Below are 22116 nucleotides of genomic sequence, written 5' to 3' on the forward strand. Positions count from 1 at the left end.
CAATCCCACCAGGATTTCTTGTGATTTGATTGTGATTTTTTTAATGATCAAAACAGATTATCCTGCAGTGTTCTCAGGATTTGCGATTAATGTTTATTTATGTTGAATTATGTTAATGTTTTCTCCCCCATACTTAAAAAAGAGAGCACATACAAATACTTTTTGTGTCAATCTGTTTGCACAATACTCTCTTTTTTTCCCTCAAAATCAGATCAATGCTACCAATAACGCAGCACTAAAGTAAACAGAAAAGAGTGGTTTGAATCAAACGAATCAAAACTGAATCCCCCACCGCTCTGGTACTTAAGAATCGCATGTGCAGAAACTGGCACTTGCCAAATCCCAAAACTCGCATGCTGAGCGAGCGAATCGTTCGTTTTGTTGAACCTGTGATGCAGGAGAATTGGTTGGGGGCAAGGAACAGATCTGTTGCTTTTTCCACGTGGCTAATACATTTACACAAATGCAGCTAGGATAACAGTTGCACAATAGTGACATGTTAGCTCTTTATGTTTTAGTTTAGCTAGCTTTAGCGAGGTGCGTGAATGAACGAGTTAACAGACGACAACCCTTGGACACAAATCAGTAAAAAACGACTCGTCCATGACTCGCCCATCTCTAATACACAGAAATAGAGACTACAGATTGCTGCTGGCCGTCACCATTGCTACATTTGCCACACGCAAGTAATTTAACACACACATATATATATATATGTCGGTGACATTTTCAGGTTAGTTTCGCTTGTTCGGCTGAAGCGGAAGTGTAATGGTTGCCTAGCAATCTTCGTGTTTGACGCTAGTGGTGAGCTTCACTTGGGTAAGTGAATTACGTATTAAGTCAATGACATATTACATCAGTTTAGGTGTTAGCGTTCGGTGCTAGCAAACAGTTTTGTATTGAACCTGTATTGAACCTTTACTGCCTGAAAAATAAATAAGGGAGTCCATGTTGGCAGGGGCGACTCGATTGTCTTCACCCCACACGTACCGGAGTATTTTTTTTATTGTGCGAATTTTTTTGTACAATTTGACTATAATCTGAATTTAATGAAATGCATCTTTTCGAGTAAGACGAATGCCCATTCATTCATTCATTTTCTATACCAAGAGTTCAATATTTTTTTTTTGGGGGGGGGGGGGGGGCAAATTGTTATTCTAGAATAACAACAAGTTTTTGTGAATCTCCTCGAATGTCTCATTTGTAGTCCGAAGACCAGAAAAGCTGGGTAAAGCATGTAAACAAAGATCCAAGAATAGTGGAACGGAGATGGGGAGTGATCAAACATGCTGGCATCGATTGGTTTAGCCTGTGTCAAACTCAACTTGAGATGCTTTGGCTTTTTGTGATCGACTTTAAAAGGCTTTTATCGTTATATGCCGATCACATACATGTTGTTTTACAAAAATCATCTGACAGTGATCTGTAGCCAATCAAAGAACATGCGTACTTTGAACCCGCCCATTTTTCACGTGGGCAAAATTGTGACTGACAGGGGGGAATGTTCATTCATTCATTCATTCATTCATTCATTTTCTATATGAAGAGTTCAATTTTTTTGGGGGGGAGGGGCAAATTGTAATTCCAGAATAAAAATAATTTTTTTGTGAATCTCCTGGAATGTCACATTTGTAGTCCAAAGACCAAAAAGCTAGGCGGATAACTTTAGCTAGCTAGGCAAAGCGTGTAAACAAAGATGCAAGAATAGTGGAACGGAGCGATCAAACACGCTGGCATCGATTGGTTTAGCCTGTGTCCAACTCAACTCTAGACGCTTTGGCTTTTTGTGATCGACTTTAAAAGGCTTTTATCGCCATACGCCGATCACATGTTGTTTCATGGAAATCATCTGACAGTGATTGGTAGCCAATGATCGGAGCTTTGAACCCGCCCATTTTTCCATGTGGGCAAAATTGTGATTGACAGGTGTGTTTAGTTTCTACCACATTGCTTTTTCAATCCATCAACGGCATTGAATGTCTATTGCTCACTTTCAGATTGGGTAGATTGGTGCATTTAGAGGTGAAAACAACATGAAAACCAGAGATGGGTGAAAAACAACAGAGAGAAGATGAGATGAGAATAAACCAATCAGAACATTGGAGTGTCCCAAGGCTGGAATTTGCCCCCAAAATTTAAGTCATTTGCCCATTCTTCTTTTCATGTTGTTTTCACCTCTAAATGCAGTCTCTACAGATGTTTATCGGAAAACTTCCAACACATTTTTTTCTCTATGTGGGACGGTGGGCAACACTTTCAGGTAGCTACAGTAGCAAAAAAATATTAGCACCACAAACCCGTCAGTCCAAATGGAGTTAGCAGGTGGCGACGGGAGAACAGAGCAACGAGATGGAAATGAGCGAGCAGCAAACGGGCCTCCTTCTCCACGGGTAAATGTGTTTTTTTTTATGTCATCAAACTAAGCATCGTCATTCCATACTCATGTGTGACCGTCATTCCCACAGGATGCGACTGGATCAGAACCCGTAGGAAACTCTGATGATGATTCTGCATCCATCAGAAATTCTGGTGTGTTAAAGGAAAACTGCACACATCATCCACAATCCAATCAGAAAGAAACTTTCTCTTGGAGAGTAATAAAGTATCTATCTAAACTTTTCCAAACTCCAAACAACAAGCCATAGCTCCAATATATGTAGCGTTAGCATTTTTTTTCCTAGCCTGAGGCATTGTGAGGGCAAGTGTTGCTCGTCGCTAGGCAAGGTGTCACTACGCCAGGAAAGTAGTTCTTTGGCGTAACAATGTTCATTCATTCATTTTCTACCTCTTATGCTCACAAGGGGTGCTGGAGCCTATACCAGCTGTCTTCAGCCTAGAGGGTTGCCAGCCAATCACAGGGCACATATAGACAAACAACCATTCACACTCACATTCATACCTATGGACAATTTGGAGTGGCTAATTAACCTAGCATGTTTTTGGAATGATGGAGCAAACCGGAGTACCCGGAGAAAACCCACACATGCACGGGGAGAACATGCAAACTCCACACAGAGATAGCCGAGGGTGGAATTGAACTCGGGTCTCCTAGCTGTGAGGCCTGCGCGCTAACCACTCTACCACCATGCAGCCCATTTGATACAAATACTTAGCAAAATGTCTCTGAAACAGCAAATGTTTGTTTACAAGCGAGCTGAGGGGAAGTTACGACTGGGGCACTTGATTTACGTATAAAGTTTTTTCAAAAGGATCTGAGCTATTTTTTGTTTTGTTTTTGTATTGTATTGTTTTTGTTTTTTGTTTATGTTTTATCGGTATGATGTCACAATTCCCTCATATCATCATTGAGCACCCCTCATTTCAACAGTCATTTCAACAGTTGAACTCGGGTCTCCTAGCTTTGAGGTCTGCGTGATAACCACTCAACCACCGTGCAGCCCAGCGTTAATAATAATAATAATAATAACAATGCCGCTGTGCATTATGTAAATGGCGCATTGTTACATTATTGTTATATTGTTACCATTAAGTGCATTCTTCACTGTGTCTTTTTAGCTGTTTGTATATCTTTATAACATACAGAAAAGAGGTTTAGGTTTCAATACAAAGACATCACTGCCAGCAACTAAGGTTTAATAAAATAAGTATTTTCATAGAATAAACTGTATTCTTTGGCATTCAGAGCAGCTGCATACAGCCCAACCTTTGGACAATTCAGAGGACATGGAGGAGAACAAGATGACGATGGAGGAGGACGAGGAGGAAGTCATTATTCTGGATGCTGAACATGTGTGTAGCGTCTCCCATATTTATTGAATCATGGCATTACTACACTGGATTGATCCGTACTTACCCTCAAGTGAAAACAACTAAATATATCTTCAGATTCATATAATGGGTGCCCATTTTTTCCCACAAGTTTGAGTTCTGCTTCCATTGTTATCTGTCGACAGCCTCTGGTCGCCAAGAAGCAAGCTGTGCTAAAGCATCAACTCACCAAGGAACTGGAGAAGCTCAACCTGGATCTAAAGGAAGAGGTTAGATACTTTTCCCACATGCTGAGACTCAGCCAGACCTCCTCGTTACTTCCTTTCTGATGTCCCTGCCTGCACCCGGTCTGCCCCCCCCCCCACCCCTGCAGGTGGCAGCCGAGATGGCAGAGTCCAGCCAAACAGAGGAAACATACGTGCAGTTGTTCCGGCAACAGGAGATGCTGAAGAGACTCCAGACGAGGCTGGAGGGTCAACATCAGACCAAGATCTTGGCTTCAAGCAAACGTGGGCAGGAGCAAGATCAACTGGAGGCGGTGAAGGCTTGTCATATCAGGACTACAAGCCAGTGTGACAAGACCAGGACCAATGGTGAGACCCTCGGCGGGTTCTTCTATCGTGGTGGCCGTTTATAGTGTATGAGTATGTGTTGTCGCTGGTATTTTACAGTTAGTAACACACAAAAAAAACATGACAGGGACGTCAAACTTCACTGGGAGTGTCCAAAGTGCGGCCCAGGCAGTCATTTGACATGGATAAAGTCAAAGTTAGTAGCATAGAGGTTTTTTGTAAAGTAGTAATATGAAGCAGAGTGAAGTTAATACTAATAATATATCATTCTACACCTATATCACAAAGCTGTGATGCAGTTCTTTCCTGAAATAGAGTATATAGCTATAAAGTGGTAAAGTTGCATCCTTTCATTTTTCACTAGTCACAAAAAAAACTTTGGACCCCTGCACAAAACGTTTTTGTGGAAAAAAGAACATTTATTTACATGTGCTAAAGAATCAATAGCCTTTGAACATTACCCATTATATGTCTCCATCTACTGGCCACATTTGGTAGTACAGCGCCACTGTATATCAGTGCAGATGTAATGCATGACTATTGTTCCTCCTTAAAAATACCCAACTGTGATGGTATCTTTGTGAGGATACTGGAACACTAGAGAGCGGGAGGAGCCACCCGGCGTGGCCCAGCAAGGTGCACTGTGTTCGGGCACACGAGCAGCCGGATCCTAACCCTTATACACGTAACGCTGCGGCACAAAAAGCCCCAAATATTTGTTGTGTGATCAATCATTGCAGAGAATTTGGTACTAATTATTATTCATTTTCTACCGCTGGAGCCTATCCCAGCTGTCTTGGGGCGAGAGGCGGGGTACACCCTGGACTGGTGGCCAGCCAATCACAGGGCACATATAGACAAACAACCATTCACACTCACATTCATACCTATGGACAATTTGGAGTGGCTAATTAACCTAGCATGTTTTTGGAATGATAGAGGAAATTGGAGTACCCGGAGAAAACCCACACATGCACGGGGAGAACATGCAAACTCCACACAGAGATGGGTAGAATTGAACTCGGGTCTCCTAGCTGTGAGGCCTGCGTGCCAGCCCATTTGGTACAAATAGTTAGCAAAATGTCTCTGAAACAGCAAAATGTTTGTTTACAAGCGAGCTCAGGGGAAGTTATGACAGGGGCACTTGATTTACGTATAAAGTTTTTTCAAAAGGATCTGAGCTATTTTGAACGTTTTAGCAGTATGACGTCACAATTCCCTCATATCATTATCAAGATCCCCTCATTTCAACATGTCATTCCACACAGAGATGGGTGGAATTGAGCTCGGGTCTCCTAGCTGTGAGGCGCTAACCACTCATCCGCAGAAAAAGCAAATATTTGTTTACAAGCGAGCTCAGTTTTTAACATTTTTTCAACATTTTATCGGTATGACATCACAATTCCCTCACATCATTATGGAGCGCCCCTCATTTCAACAGTCCAGGTCTCCTATTGGTTTGTCCCCAGTGTCCGGCCTGCAGACCGAGCTGGACAAACTGATGCCGCACCTCATCTACACACAAGAAGCCAGTGAAGATCTGCATTGCAACGTAAAAGCCATGGAGAACGCCACAAGCAAGGCGAGGGCTCAGAGGTCTCACGTGGAAGAGCAGAAACTCCAACAGGTGAGAATGTTTCCTTCAAAGAACATCCATACCGTCCAGAAATCATAAATGTTGATGAACTGCTGTATGGTTAGGATATGTACGTGGAGCAACTTACCAAGGACTTGGATCGGCTAACACAACAGAAGGACCTTTATGATGTTCAGAGAAAAGCCCAGGGAGAGACAACACGGGCAACCAAAGAGGCTCTGTCTGAGGTATCTGCAGCACAACCCAGTTTGCAAGGAAAAATATTGTGATTGACTGCTTATATTTGCTTTTGCTGCATCATAACTTGTGAGCATGCGTGCGTTTTAGGCTGAAATTCAAACGGAGTCGCTGGGGATGTCACGGAAACAGCTGCTGCAGCAGTGGAACGGGAGCTTGGTGGATTTAAGGAGACGAGATGAAGACGTCCGAGCGATACAGGAGGCAGTTGGGTGAGATTGAGTGAAAAGAATGGATGGATTTATTTTCCAAAATGGTCACAAAAACACGTCCTTGGGGTATTTTAGCGAGGTGCTTTCTCAGCATTCCACGTGCGGCAAAAGACAGAAAAGATGAAGCAATGTATTGGTTTCTTTCTTTGTGATATAATAATAATAATAATAATAATAATAATAATAATAATAATAATAATAATAATAATAATAATAATAATAATAATAATAATAATAATAATACATTTTATTTGTATAGCGCTTTTCAGAGTACTCAAAGACGCTTTACAATAGAGAAAAATAAATAAAAATAGAGTTGAGTAAAAACAGAATAAAAGATGCGAGGTGCTTTCTCATCATTCCATGTGTGGCAAAAGACTGAAAAGATGAATCGGTTTCTTTCTTTGTGATATAAAATATAAAATATAAAATATAAAATATATTATAAATATTATAATTTTTTATACATTTTAAAAATATCAAAATTAACATAAAATTAACATTAAAATATAAAATAAAAATAAAATTAATAAAATAATCATCATAATATCCACATTGTCTATCACTATTGTAATTGCACACCGAATGCAGAAAATGGGAAAAAAATAATAGAATGTAAAAGTGAATATAGGGGTGTTATTTCATGTCTGCAGGGCTCTAATAATATAGTCATAAAGTCAGGTTTTCTATGATCTAACTAGGAAAAGGTTTATTCATATTAAATCCTAATATTGAATCGAGACCAGTCCAGGGTGTACCCTGATTCTCGGTCAAAGACAGCTGGGATAGGCTCCAGCACCCCCGCGACCCTCGTGAGGAAAAGCAGTAGAAAATGAATGAATAATAATAATAATAATTAATATATATATATATATATATATATATATATATATATATATATATATATATATATATATATATATATATTATATATATATACATTTTATTTGTATAGCGCTTCTCAGAGTACTCAAAGACGCTTTATAATAGAAAAAAAAAAGTTGAGTAAAAATAGAGTAAAAGATGCATTAAAATACAATATCCAAACATTCATTGAGAGCTAAAACAAGGCTAAAAGCGGGGCGGGGCGCAGCAGTCAGGTATAAAAATTTAGACATTAAAAAAGGGATTTAAACAGGTGGGTTTTGTGTTGGGAAGGTCGGGGCAAGCACGGAGTAAATGGGGCAAAGAGTGGGGGGCAGCGATGGAGAAGGATCTGTCTCCCCAGGTGGGTTCGGAGCTTGGTCTTACTGGGGAGTGCCAGGAGGTTGGAGTCTGAGGAGCAAAGGGGATGCAGAGGATGGTGTGGGTGGAGAGCTTTGTAGGTGATGAGAAGGACTTTGGAATGGATACATTGGGGGACGGGAAGCCAGTGGTTTGTAGTTTGTTGAGGGTTTTGGATGTAGTACCGTAAAGAATACTGTTGCAGTTGTTCTTAAGGGTCCAGGATGAGCGGGGACGGAATGAGGGTGGCACTGTCGAGTTTGAGACAGAAGTTATGGATGGATGATGTGATGTTTTTGGGAACCAATGATGATAACATCTCTTTTGTCCCTGTCATGGCCTTTTCTCCCAGCATGGCCGAGCGCCAAGTGATGGTGCTGGATCGAGAGATTGCAGGCGACAAGAAATCCATCTCCGAGCTCCAGGAGAAGAGCGAGACTCTGACTATGCAGCTGAACTGTGCTCAGATGGACTGCGATGTCTCCAGAAAAATGATCAGTCAGATTCGATCCCAACAGGAAGCTCTGCAGGCCCAATCCAGCACCTTCATCCGTGCTCTCAGGGAGACAGAGCGCACCCTTGAAGAGCTCACTAAGGTAGACTCTAGCGGGAATAGACGGATATGGTCCTACTTATTAATTCTTCTCACATTTTAGGAGGACAACAGTCTTCACGCTGAGGTTACGGACCAGAGGCGAAAGCTGGAGAAAAACAAAGATAAGCATCTCCAGTTAGAGGACCAGATTATGACCCAAATGCTGCAGAAGCTCATGGACAGCAAGGCCGCTCAGTACTATCAGCGTCTGACCAACAAGAAAGCCTCTCTCAAGACCGAGAAGGTAAACTGAGCTTCTAGCTGACCTCCATGACGCTGATGTCATCATTTGCTTTCGTTTATTAGATGTACCAACTGTGGCATTTGGATAGTGACGTAATGGCGACGACATTGGAGAGCAATGTGATCAGCGATAATCTGGACAACCTGACCCGGACTCTAAAGGAGCTGGATGAGGAGATCACCAAGTCCAACAAGGTGGTCGCATCCAACCAGGCCAGCAGCTCCTCCATGGATGTACTCATTGCACAGAAACAGACCACCATCGTGAACTACAACAAAAAAATGTCTCTCATTGCGCTTCGTACTGGGGTAAGGACCTTAAAACCTGACTCAGATGAAGTTATTCATCCATAACGACTTATCATACACATACGTATCTGCGTTCCCAGCATGAAGACCTCAGTCCTCTGCAAATTAAGATGGAGGGAATCAAGTCTGAGATTGAGAAGTTATCAGAGAAAATCCAGAATGATCAGCAGCAGTGGCTGAAGCATCAAGGAACGCTGGTGGGGCTAACCCTGGAGATACAGGACCACACCCAGGAATATAACAAACTACAAGCAAAGTTCACCATCATCCGCCAGAAGAAGATTTACCAGGAATGTACGTCATATATAAGCCATGAGACTCTGTACCGCTTGCACATCCTAACTCCTAATGAACGCTCACTTCAAGGTCAGTTCGAGGTCTTGCACCGTGAGGAGAGCGACGTGGAGAAGAGCAAGAAGATGCTTCAGCGAGACCTGCTGAAGCTCAACACTCTTCTCAGCAAGAACGCTCAGCTGTGCCAGGCTTTGGAGCAGGAGAACATGATCATGGAAACCGAGTTCCTTCACCAACTCAAGGCATGAATGACCTCCACATTTTAATTTTCACGGCGTTGTTGCCAAACGCTGATCTTGCGTAACGTCTGGTGTTTAGGATGCAGAGCGGGAGTCCATCGAGATGGAGGTGAAACTGGAGAAGACCCAGGAGGAAAAAAAGAAACTTGTCAGCGGTCTGGTGGAGACTGAGTCAGTTTCTTGCATTTTTCTAGCCATGTGTTTACGTGTCGACCGCTCTCTCGCTCGGAACCCCCCCCTATTGGTCCCCGTTTTCTGGGCCCACCGACTCATCAATGCCTGTACTTGTGCTGGTGTTTTCCATGACAGGCATCAGATCATGCTGTGGGAAAAGAAGAGCCATCTTGTGAAGGAAACACGTTCTGTTGTGGAGGAGAGTCAGGGAGACATCCAGATCATGAAGAACGACATTCACTGTATGGAGGTATATATACAAATTACCAATGTTTTGTGGTAGACTATGGTCTATTATCACTCAAAGGATATGTAAATACAAGCGATGTATAGAATACTGGTTGCTAGGCAACAGTAATGACCAGGGTTAATCATGAATGTGAGTGTGAATGGTTGTTTGTCTATATGTGCCCTGTGATTGGCTGGCCACCAGTCCAGGGTGTACCCCGCCTCTTGCCTGAAGTCAGCTGGGATAGGCTCCAGCACCCCCGCGACCCTAGTGAGGCTCAGTGGCATAGAAAATGGATAGATGCTTGAACTATAAATATCCATTTATTACCACTAAATCCTGTAGTATGTCGTGGAAATTAATTTATCTGGAAAAATTAATCGCAATAAACGAGGGATGAGTGCAATCCGTTTCAGAAAAAAAAAGTTGGCATACATTTTCGACAGTCGGCACTCAGACTAAACTAAACTAAACTAAACTAAACTAAACTAAACTAAACTAAAATAAAATAAAATAAAATAAAATAAAATAAAATAAAATAAAATAAAATAAAATAATTTGGTCGGAAAAGTAAGTCCAAACAAAATCAAACTAAATCAACATGATTTAGTTTGCAAAAAAAAATGTTTTGCTCTTTTGTACAGCTGAAAACCCATCATTTCAGGAAATGCTGCAAATGTTTGACAGACAGCACGAATTGCCATGTCACAAATCGCAATTCTGCAACTTTACACCAGTGAAAGACACATTAATATTGGAAATATTGCATTATTATGACATATTATTTATTTAGAATACTCCTATGATTACATTACATTACAACAGTTTTGCTTACAAGGGTAGTCACAGTCCTATATTTTGGTTGGTTGTGTTAACAGTGTGATTTTATGTACAGCGGCAACTCAGCCAGCTGATGAAGCGGCGAGAGCAGCTCCTCAGGGACAGTGTAGCGGCGGTGCTAAAGAGAGGAAACATCATGGAGCGCGATGAGGCCCTGGCCCGCCACGCTAAAAAGCAAATGACCACGGGGAAGCTGAATCTGGTCAACGAAGGCTTGCGGCGCAGAGTCAAGGAAACACATAAGGTGGTGAACGTCAAGCTTTTGTGCATCGGTTTATTGTTGTCTTACATCGTGTTTTATTTTCAGCTGGTCAAAGAGTGTGAGCAGGAAATAAAGGGACTGCAAACAAGCCGTGAAAATCTAAACGACACGCTTTTGCAGCACAAACAGCAACTGAGTGACCTGTCTGGCACCTCTGCTGCCCTTGGGACTGATCTCTCTAATATCCGGGACACCAAAGACATGGTATGGAACAAGTTATCAAAGTCCCTCATGCTTAGTTCATACAAAACATTTCATATTTTCCTCACATTTATGACCCTATCTTTACACTTCCGGTCTAGGCTCAAGCCCAACTCATAGAATTTCAGGAAAAGGCCAAAAAGCTCCAAGAGGTGACTGAAGGCAAGTACCGCCCCTCCTCCTCCTCCAGCCGGTCAGTGGAGGCGAGTCTGCAGAGGCACTTGGAGCGCGTACAAGCCATTAGCATCGTTATTCACAGCGTGTGCGAGGAATTCCCTGATAAGCAAGCAGCTCTCCGGGCTCTGTCGCTGTCCCTGGCAGCCGGGACGCAGAGCTTCCCGAAGCAGGAAGCAGTCTGCTCGTGAGGAAAGAAACTAGTGTGTGAATGGCCGTCGGTTTGTATTGTGTGCATTTTGCTGCATGGGGTTGTCACAAGAACCAGTACTTTGACACCCAGCCCAAATCAACACGCAAAACATACATTTTAGGTATCGTGTTTATCAACTAAAAATTCTCTATTTTTGTGTTTTGGACAGAGCCTCACCTGCCGTGATGAAAAATAAAACAAAAAAAGCTGATTTTGAATTCAAATGTATTTTCTCGGGGATGCACAGCGGTCGAGTGGTTAGAGCGCAGACCTCACAGCTAGGAGTTCAATCCCACCCTCGGCCATCGATGCAACTTTGATGCTTCTCGGCTTTGGGATATTGGTGGACAAGTCTCTTATTATCAACTTAGGCCTTTTCTTTACCATTTTAAACAAAAAATAAATAAACTAAATATAAAATGTATTACAATTATTATAATTATATTTATTATAAAAAAAACAAAAATTATTCTCTGTTCTAATGTTTGGGATATTGGTGGACAAGTCTCTTATTAGTATCAACTTAGGTCTTTTCTTTACCATTTTAAACAAAAAAAAACTAAACTAAAAATGTATTACAGTAAACCTTGGATATATCGGATTCAATTGTTCCCACTGGTTTTGTCCGATATAAGCGAAATCCGTTATATGCGTATACCGGAAAATGTCCATTTTACACATATATCGGATTTATATCCGGTATATGCGTAGATCGGATTTTATCCGTTATAAAAAGGCACTTCCTTGACTATGTTTCCAATGTACCTGGACGCGCAGGCAACGCTGCAAACGCTGCAAATGACGTCGTATAGCGGCCTGTCACGATTCGGCGAATCGGAAATCCGTTATAAAAAATCCGATATATGCAATTAATTTTTATTGGAAATGCATTACAGAAAAATCGGTTCTTTTTTATCTGTCCGTTGTGAGCGAATTTCTGATATATCCGAGTCCGATATATCTGAGGTTTACTGTACAATTATTGTAATTATATTTATTATAAAATTAAATAAATAAAATTATTCCCTGCTCTAATTTTTGGGATATTAGTGGACAAGTCTCTTATTAGTATCAACTCAGGTCTTTTTTTTACAATTTTAAACTAAACTAAAATAAAATAAAATATAAAATGTATTACAATTATTATATTATAATTATATTTATTATAAAATAAAAATCAAATTATTCTGTTCTAATGTTCTGATATTGGTGGACAAGTCTCTTATTAGTATCAACTTAGGTCTTTTCTTTACTATTTTAAACTTTAAATAAACTAAAATAAAATAAAATAAAATTATAAAATTTTATTCGACTTTCAAATGTTGCATGCAATAGCCAAGCTCACCAGGAGGGGATCAGATTTTTACAAAGTATCAAGTGCATGTACTTTATTTCTGGCACAAATAAAAGGTAAGGACACAAACGTTTTTCAGTTTTAAAATAAATAAATGAGACAGAGAAGAACATTTTTTAACAAACGTGAATTATTTGTTGTTATCCTATGAATTGTATTCCAGGAGTCCGAGCCTCGTGAAGTTCTCTCGCTCTCTCGCTTCAAATGTTAAAATATGGATGAACGGGAATCATCTGGATGGTTGGTCTGACACGGCAAAGGAAGGGATCCGGAATGGCCGAAAATGTCTCATCGACTGCAGGTATTGAATTTAGTGAAGAAACTGTCATCGATGCCCCCTCTTTCAATGTCAGGTCGATTGCGTCGGTAAAATTCCGCTGCCTCGTTGTTGCAGTGGTCCAGTTGTTGCCGGAGTTGCTTCCTCTGCCGTTCCTGCTCGCGCTGCACGATCAGAGCCGTGCGGGTCGTTTTGGAGGAGAAACAGTCGTGCTGTTGCGCCTCCCTGATCCCGTCTAATTTGCTCATCATTTTCTCCTGGATTTGAAGGTTCCAGAACTTTTTCATCTGCTGCCAGCTCTCAGGACGGGGCCTCCGGTCGCGGCTGGGAACAAGACCAGGCGCCCCCAACTTACTCGGAAGCAGATCCCGCAACGGGTTGTCCTTGAGTTCCCGCTCCTGGCGATGCCTCTCTTCGGCCATGCTTTGATTGAACTTCGTGGTTTCCACAGCTGTTTTTTTTCTGCTCTCCATCTGAGCGTTTTCAAGCTGCAGAGCGACGCCGTCCATGTGGACTCGGAACTTGTCGTAGTCCAACTGTTCCATCTTCTGTCTTTCCTTTTCCCAGGCTTGCTCTTCCTTCTGCTGGAGCAGCCACTCCCTGAGCTGCTCCCGCTGCCTGCACACCCTGCTTTCGTTGTCTGGGTCCTCGCCCGCCATACCGGGAGGCATCATCTCCTCAACTTCTCCGTGAGGGACATCCCGAATCATCTCCCGCTCCCGCATGGCCTTCTCGTACTGGTCCACAAAGCTGGCCCTCTGTTTGGCTAGCTTCTCCTTGTCTTGTTTCATTTGGAGGAGTTGTGCTTGTTTGGAATTGTGCAGCATTTGGGCATCAAACGTTTCTTGTTCCAGTTTTTCGGCATCTTTCTCTCGCTTCTTCTCATCCAGCTGTTTGTCAAGGCCTTCCTTGTCAATCCCGATGGTTCTCACCTTGTCGTTAAATATTCGGGCTTTTCTTTCTCTCTCATTGTTGCGCCGCCGCTCGATGCTCGCCAGCTGAAAGCGAGCCGTGTTCGGCATTTTGCACCACAAACGTGGACGCTGTTGAAATGACAGAAATGTCGAAAGTTACACAGAACAGGTCACTTTAAAAAATACACAAATATTTATTATGGAAAATACATATAAAGTAGTCCCTCGTTTATCACTGTTAATTGGCTCCAGACCCGACCATGACAAGTGAATTTCTGCCAAGTAGGATTCCTTATTGATTTATGGAATTATTATCCTGGGTTGTCACAGGCCTCCACGGGCCTTCATCCCATCCACAGGCCTTCATCCTATCCACGGGCCTTCATCTCCTCCACGGGTCTTCATCCTATCCATGGGCCTTTATCCCTTCCAAGGGCCTTCATACCCTCCAAGGACCTTCAAACCCCTCCACAGACCTTCAAACCCCTCCACGGGCCTTCAAACCCCTCCACAGGCCTTCATCCCTTCCACGGGCCTTCATCCCCAAAGAGGGCCTTCATCCCTTCCACGGGCCTTCATCTCCTCTGCAGGCCTTCATATCCTCTGCAGGCCTTCATCTCCTCCACGGGCCTTCATCCCCTCCACGGACCTTCAAACCCCTCCAAGGGTCTTCATCCTATCCATGGGCCTTCATCCCTTTCATGGGCCTTCATCCCCTCCAAGGACCTTCAAACCCCTCCATGGACCTTCAAACCCCTCCACGGGCCTTCATCCCATCCACGGGCCTTCATCTCTTCTGCAGGCCTTCATCCCCTCCATGGGCCTTCATCCCCTCCATGGGCCATCATCCCTTCCACAGGTCTTCATCCCATCCACAGGCCTTCATCCCATCCACGGGCCTTCATCCACTCCGAGGGCCTTCATCCCATCCACGGGCCTTCATCCTATCACCAGGTACTGCTTTGTCACCAATTCTGTTGATTTTATGGCCAGAATGTCTAGGTGCGACCAGGGCTTTGATGGGAGAGGGAAGTCTGGACTTCCTTGCTTAGACTTTGAAAGACAAGTTGCCATGGCTGAGATTGAGTTGGAAAAAAGGTTCTCTCGTTCTGTGTGGAAGTGGTAAGTTTTTGTCTGCTTTGTCCTTTATTCCCACTCTGTTGGAAACACTTTAGGTTTAGAATATGTAAATTGGAGAGGCTAACTAGTTAGCTCTCTAGCTTGCTATGCTAGCAGTGGCTTGCACAATGTAATGTAATTAATAAATAATCATTATAAATATAAATATACGTAAATATAAATTATTAAAATTAACATTGAATTAACATTAAAATATAAAATAAAATAATCATCATAATATCCACTTTGTCTATCACTATTGTAATTGCACACCTAATGCAGAAAATGGGAAAAAAAGAATAGAATGTAAAAGTGAATATAGGGGTGTTATTTCATGTCTGCGGGGCTCTAATAATATAGTCAAAGTCATAAACAGGTTTTCTATGTTCTAACTATGAAAAGTTTATTAATATTAAATCCTAATATTGATTCTGGTCCAGTCCAGGATGTACCCCGCGTCTCGGCCAAAGACAGCTGGGATAGGCTCCAGGATACCAGCGACCCTCGTGAGGATAAGCGGCATAGAAAATGGATGAATATTGAATCGGGTCTGGAACCAATTGACCGTGATAAACAAGGGATTACTGTGTCGTCTGCCGGCCTCTCACGCCCCCACTCCCACTATTTAAGAAGCACTGCGTTACGCTACGATTTCCATCCACGCTGCCAACTGGCTTTTGAACACCAAAGAGTGGATAGACCACTTACCTCGTGATATCAACCCAAACCGCTAAACAGCAGCCACCCTGGTTCTCCGTCCCACTTTAACCACAATCATCATTTGTGCCTCATCACGGCATCCCCAGCCCCATGTTGGGAATCCACGTGTCCTCTTGGAGTTTTCGGTATCCACCCGCTACGTCTGTGTTCGGTAATATCGTTGATGAGCGATCAGGCTGAAGGAAATTCACTCCAAAGCCCTGCCCGGTTGTCCTCCTACCCGCCTGTTTGAACTCAAACATCATTTACTATTACGAGTATCGATATCATAAAGATGGAAAAGTATTATGTCATGAAGAGTAGCATCGTGAAGGATGACATCACAAAATGTCATCCGTATATCAAATATAATCACCAATCTATAAATATACATATTCAAGCTAATCGCATGTACTTTTTTGGCACAAAATGGCTACATGGTACAAATACAAGGCACTCAGAAGACGCATTCAGAGGTTTTATTCTCCATTAAATAATATAGAGTAGTTACACAGTAACTAATGTTTAACTAATGTGTAGTTACTGAGGAACATGAATATAGAGTAGTTACTGAGTAACTCATGATTAACTGATGAGTAGTAACAGAAAAACTGAGGCACATGAATTTAGAGTAGTTACTGAGTAACTAATGATTAACTAATGAGTAGTTACTGAAGAACTAAGGCACATATATAGAGTAGTTACTGAGTAACTAATGATTAACTGATGAGTAGTTAATAAAGAACTTAGGAACATGAATATAGAGTAGTTACTGAGTAGCTAATGAGGAACTAATGAGTAGTTACTGAGGAACTAATGAAGAACTAATATTTTGGTAGTTAGAGCATTGAAAATGGGAATTTTTTCAGGGCCAATACTGATTTTCCGCCATCAAGGAGGCCGATAACTGATATTTGTAGGCGTCTCATGGTTATTGGACCGCACTCAGACCAGGAAGAACCTACATTTGGGCCGAGGATGGATCCCCAATGGGATCCTCCATCCTTACAGGGGGGGAACTTTCAGGAAGAAGCTAAAAGGTTGTAATGTGGAAGGGATTCCAGGAGGTGGCAGCAATCTACCGTCTAGAATTGAGAAGAGAAGAAAAGAAAAGAAAGCAGGCCTCAGCTTGACCTCCACCCTTCAGGGTAAGACAGCACCACAGTACCACACATGACCTCATGACCTACGATGCATTCAGAAACAAACATGGGAATTACCCAGCATGCCCTGTCAATTATAAAAGATGCAAAGATACTGTATTCATCTCCAAGAGAAGTAACATGAACTTCACATTAGCTTGTTTGCCAACCGCTAATGGGGTGGCAGGGGGGGGGGGTTACCATGTGAACTGATACTGAACTTGGGAATCGATACCGCTACTCAGCAGTACCAATTTTCCCATTTTCAGTACTTTTGTGTGCGTTTATGCGGTAATAAATGTTATAATTGTTACATTATTCATCATTTTTCTTTAATATTTCAACTTCTAAAAACGCTAGCCCTGTGAAATTAGGACATTTTTCTTAAAACAATTTTAATATTATATTGTAATAATAATTAATTTTAATTTTATTATTTTTTTGTTTTTAGTTTAAACTTTTCCCAAGCTAATTTCTACAAAAATTGCGACTTTGTTGCTTGTTTCGTTTGATTCTCATAATATGACAACTTTAAAAATAACATCTTATTTCTATAATATGTCAAATGTATGCTTCTGAAATTATATTTTTCTCCCTCATGTCATTTTGACTTTATTCTAAAAAAATTAGTACTTTTTTCCTTGTAAGATACATTTTTCTATTTAGTATCATGACATTATTCTCCTCATATAACTTTATTTTCTTAATAATTTTTTGCCAAATATTTCAGTGTTATCCTTAAGTTGTGTTTAGAATGTGCCAGGAGACAATTTTATGAAATAGGGCCACAAACGGCCCTCAAGCCGCACTGTGAACACCTCAGTCATACATAAAGATGTATGTAATGCATATTTTCCCATCTCCAAGGTACAGCAAGTTGGGTTGTTTTTGGCCCCACAGAGGCGCTCTTGTGCCCCCGCCCTCACCCCCTGCACGCGCGTACTCCCACTCTCGGTGGCCGGGCCAGTGGAAAAGTACTGGGCACGGCAGCACTGGGAGTGTGCGTGGACTCGTATCGCCGCTATCACAAACCAGTGGGAGCCTCCGTGTGTATCTGCACAAGCAGCAGGAGAACCACAACAATCCTCCATTGGCCGGCCTCTGGTTTATGGGTCTCTTTGACCCGGGACTGAGCTGGACTTCCTGTCATGGCTAAGTCATCGACGGAGGAGATCATTGATAACGTTAAAAAGTTATCGATAAAGAGGGAGATGATACAACAGCGGCACGTCGTGTTGCTGCTGGATGTTATTTCCATCAGATGGTGTTTATTGGTTGCACTGAGGTAAAACAGGAACAAACGTCGACCCCACTCACGGTGCAACCAAAAATACCACATGTGGAACAAACAACGTAACCGTACCGCACGGACCATGCGGGTGTGGAAATAGACACATACGCACATTAATACACACACTAATACACAAGCAATGCTATTTTAGACCAGTGGTGCATTTACGTACATTGAGTGTTATTTGTTTTTGTTGGCACCGTGAGTGAGCGTTTATGTTGGGTGTCGTTTGAGGTGATAGACAGTAGGACCACAGACAGCCCCCGGGATTGCCGGATCGCCAGTGTACCTATGCAGTACTCCCTCGCTGTATCATGTTTCCAATATCACTCCCTTGCTACATCAGGCTTTTCCAAAAAAAGATGGCCGTTGCATGGTTGACTATGTCCTATTATTTGTCCATAGAGACTGAGTCGAGCTACATGTGGTATTTCTTTCACACTGCATGGACAATGGCTGTTCGACCAACAGAGATCGCTGACATGCCATGGCTGAGATCACTCTCCTCTCATTCGGTGTGGAAGTGGTAAGTAATGCTGCATTTCTCACATTTTTATTATAGGACCCCTAATTTTGGCTCAAAAATCGCCGCCGCCGTCATCCAAAATGGCTGATTTACTGTTCGTTTTGAGACTTTTTGATGCATCCTGTCGTGATAGACGTCTCCACCAAGTTTCGTGACGATCCGTGAAACTGGTGGCTGGGGCTAATTATTTTTTTTAATTAAAAGGTGGCGCTAGTGAGTCAATTTTACAACATTATATTATATCCACACCATATCGAAATTTTCGCCAGACCTGACGGATGTGCAAAATTTTGTGATTTTTCGGGAATGTTAAAACCCTCAAAATGGCCCTCCTTTATTATTTTATATTTTTATATTTTATACTACATTATATTTGGGACCAACATAGTATAAAAATTTTCGCCAGACCTGACGCACTTGCAAAATTTTGTGAGTTTTCGGGAATGTTAAGGCCCTCAAAATGGCCCTCCTTTATTATTTTATATTTTTATATTTTATACTACATTATATTTGGGACCAACATCGTATACAAATTTTCGCCAGACCTGACGCACTTGCAAAATTTGGTGAGTTTTGTGGGCATGTTAAGGCCCTCAAAATGGCCCTCCTTTTGGCATAATAATAATAATAATAATAATAATAATAATAATAATAATAATAATAATAATAATAATAATAATAATAATAATAATAATAATAATAATAATAATAATAATAATAATAATAATAATAATAATAAAATAATGCTGACATTACCTGGGAATGCGTAAAGCTTCGGTTTGATGACAAACGATTATTTGATTTATTATTTCATGTCAGCTTTTCTAGCTCAATTTTGACATCTTCTAAGACAGTGGTTGTCAACTGGTGGGTGGCGGGTCTTTGCCTGCACCACGTGTTCTGGTCTTAGTCTATGGGCGACTTAGTCAAGCTTGAGCGGAAGGGGAATGACCTCACGTTCAGTCAGACCAGCACACAGCTGCAGATGTCTGCTGGAGAGAGACAGCGTCTCGCCACTGCAGAGAGATCCAAACATGACGAGACTTCAATAGGATATTAAATGCGTATGAATCATCCAATAAATGAAAATGAAGTGGATGGTTTTTCCATGTGAAACGGAAGAAACCATATGCTGGGGATGGGGTTGTGTCCTCTTCCAGAAGACCTTGGCATGACTCAGACGTCAGGTCTCAGATGACCACAGCAGGTGACATTTTAGATCAAGTACTTAAGATTAGCGGGGGGGGGCAAGGGCATCAGCAAGGGCTGTTTTTTATTGGCTCACGGAACATTGTAAAAACATAATTTGACATTTAATAAGAATAAAGTCAAAATCTAATAAGAGCAGTAGTTTTATGAGAATTATGTCATTGGAAAATAAGAAAATAACAGTTAAGTAGCATAATTAAACAAACAGGATGCTATTTTAGAAGTCAATAAACAAAACAAAAACGCTATTTTTTTAAAATTGGGTTATAAAGTTATAATCTTATAAGAAGCAAGTCAAAATATTATGGGTATAATGTCATAACATTAGGAGCAAAACGTTACATAATTGTACAAGAATAAAGTTTTTAAAAAATGACATTTTAAAAGCATTCATTTCAAATATTCAAGAAAAAAATGTATGTTTTTTTAATGAAAATTACCAGAATAAAGGCAAAATATTACAGCCATCAAGTCATAACATTATCAGCAAAAAGTTGCCGTCATTTGAGAAAAAAGTCGCAATTATATGACAATAAAGTAAAAGACATTTCAATAGCCTAAATTCATAATATTAAAGAAAAAAGATTTGTTGTTGGAATATTACCACAAAAATGGAATATTACCAGAAGCAAACAAAACAAATAAAGTTGCATTTTTTTAATACAAAAATTAGGTTGAAAATGTTACAAAACTGAAGTGTGAATAATAATATAATATCATATATCATATCATGTCATATGTCATATATCATATATCATATATCATATATCATATATCATATATCATATATCATATATCATATATCATATATCATTTAAATTAAATTAAATTAAATTAAATTAAATTAAATTAAATTAAATTAAATTAAATTAAATTAAATTAAATTAAATTAAATTAAATTAAATTAAATTAAATTAAATTAAATTAAATTAAATTAAATTAAATTTTTCCCAGGCCAGTTGAGAGACATAGTCTGTCCAACGTGTCCTGGGGCCTCCTACCGGTCGGACGTGCCCTGAACACCTCCCCAGGGAGTCATCTGGGGGGGGGGGGTCCTGACCAAACTCATTTGGTGCCGCTTGCACCTGCGACCTTGCGACCGACCTTTGGGCCACTGCTCCACGCTCATGACCACAGGTGAGGGGAAGCTAACCAGATCTGCCTTGAAAGATGACATCGATATGGTGTGAAATTTGTGTTCCAAGCAGATGATCTCAATGATCTTGATGATCGATACCGATACGCTGGGGAGCAGCAGCAGCAGCAGATGCTGTGAAAGTTAGCTTCTCTTTCTGGGAGGCGTTTTCCCTTTGCATCCACCTGTTGTGATGCTTCCTGCGGCGCTAAATAAAACAGCTGCTGAGCTTGTCTTATGCTGTCTTCAAGGTTTATTCTTAGCCTTTTTCAGTAAGATGATCCGGGATCTTGCTTTCTTTCTCTCCTGGCCCCTTACAGTATTGCCACTTATTAGGAGAGTCAAGTCAAGTCCTTTATTTCGGAGAGTCCACCTTGCCTTGTTGCTCCAGTGGTTTGCATCTTCTGCTGTACCATTGTCCTTTTCTTCATGATGTCTTCTATGAACGGTAGATTGAGATGCTAATGTTTCTGTCCTCACCTGCTGATGTGTTAGTTGGTACACCAAGGATTCTGGTTTTCTGGTTCCTAAGGACGTTCCAACGTGGGCAACGTAGAGCAGACTTTGACAAGTGAAGGCGTCTTATCAGTCAGCTGCAGACTGTTCTCATGCAATTCAAATTAGCCCATTGTTTAGCCTACGGCTCCAAATAGCTGAGTTGGCAAACGTCTGCTTCAGAAGTAGAAGAACATATTTAGGCAGTCGGGGGCTGGAGATTATTGACCGGATGGTTTTTAATGCGACTCAGGTCAAAAAACTGATGAGGTTTAGTATCTTTATGGGCTTCTCCCTTGCTGCCTTGGATGGATGCTTTGGGTCATGACCCACCCATGACCCACCTTCAGAACTTGGCCTGTATTGCCAGCAGTAAGTCGGGACTCCACCAGGACTTCCCTTTGTCATTGACCATCTTCATTAGTTTATGGATCTGTCTTCAGTCTTGAGCGGAACAGGGAAGTGAGCCAAAAGGCAATCTGACTCCATCTTTCTTCCTATACCCTCGCCTATATGGTCATTATAGCGTTGGGTAGTGACCCAAAGAACAAGATGGCGGGTACAAGAACTGAGTTTCCTCCACAGGGTGGCTGGGCTCTCGACTCAACACAGAGTCAATGTTGGTTGAAGA

At 41.4% G+C, this 22116-nt stretch overlaps 2 protein-coding genes across 6 annotated transcripts; one reads left to right on the forward strand and one right to left on the reverse strand.

Moving 5' to 3' along the window:
* Positions 1 to 585: 585 nt before the first annotated feature.
* On the forward strand, positions 586 to 11873 carry ccdc40 (coiled-coil domain containing 40). Of its 5 annotated transcripts, none has more exons than XM_058074540.1 (19): positions 586 to 686; positions 2261 to 2390; positions 2466 to 2529; positions 3644 to 3750; positions 3915 to 3998; positions 4103 to 4322; positions 5771 to 5928; positions 6003 to 6125; positions 6226 to 6347; positions 7924 to 8167; positions 8228 to 8410; positions 8473 to 8718; positions 8799 to 9012; positions 9085 to 9254; positions 9331 to 9422; positions 9561 to 9675; positions 10550 to 10738; positions 10802 to 10960; positions 11059 to 11873. In XM_058074540.1, the coding sequence occupies exons 2-19, from the start codon at positions 2310 to 2312 to the stop codon at positions 11320 to 11322; spliced, it is 2835 nt and encodes a 944-aa protein (XP_057930523.1). In that variant the 5' UTR covers positions 586 to 686; positions 2261 to 2309; the 3' UTR covers positions 11323 to 11873. The 5 variants fall into 5 exon arrangements, with proteins under 5 accessions (XP_057930523.1, XP_057930521.1, XP_057930526.1 ...); XM_058074538.1 differs by having other exon boundaries at positions 619 to 819; XM_058074539.1 differs by lacking the exon at positions 586 to 686 and having other exon boundaries at positions 1199 to 2390.
* An 802-nt stretch (positions 11874 to 12675) lies between these two features.
* LOC131134422 (RIB43A-like with coiled-coils protein 2) lies at positions 12676 to 15916 on the reverse strand. The gene is made up of 2 exons (XM_058079695.1): positions 15697 to 15916; positions 12676 to 13998 (listed from the first exon to the last, which is right to left on the reverse strand). Exon 2 carries the CDS (start codon positions 13975 to 13977, stop codon positions 12967 to 12969), a length of 1011 nt encoding a protein of 336 aa, XP_057935678.1. The 5' UTR covers positions 13978 to 13998; positions 15697 to 15916; the 3' UTR covers positions 12676 to 12966.
* Between the last annotated feature and the right edge of the window lie 6200 nt (positions 15917 to 22116).

Source organism: Doryrhamphus excisus, chromosome 1 (assembly GCF_030265055.1).
Source record: "Doryrhamphus excisus isolate RoL2022-K1 chromosome 1, RoL_Dexc_1.0, whole genome shotgun sequence".
Lineage (NCBI taxonomy): Eukaryota > Metazoa > Chordata > Actinopteri > Syngnathiformes > Syngnathidae > Doryrhamphus > Doryrhamphus excisus.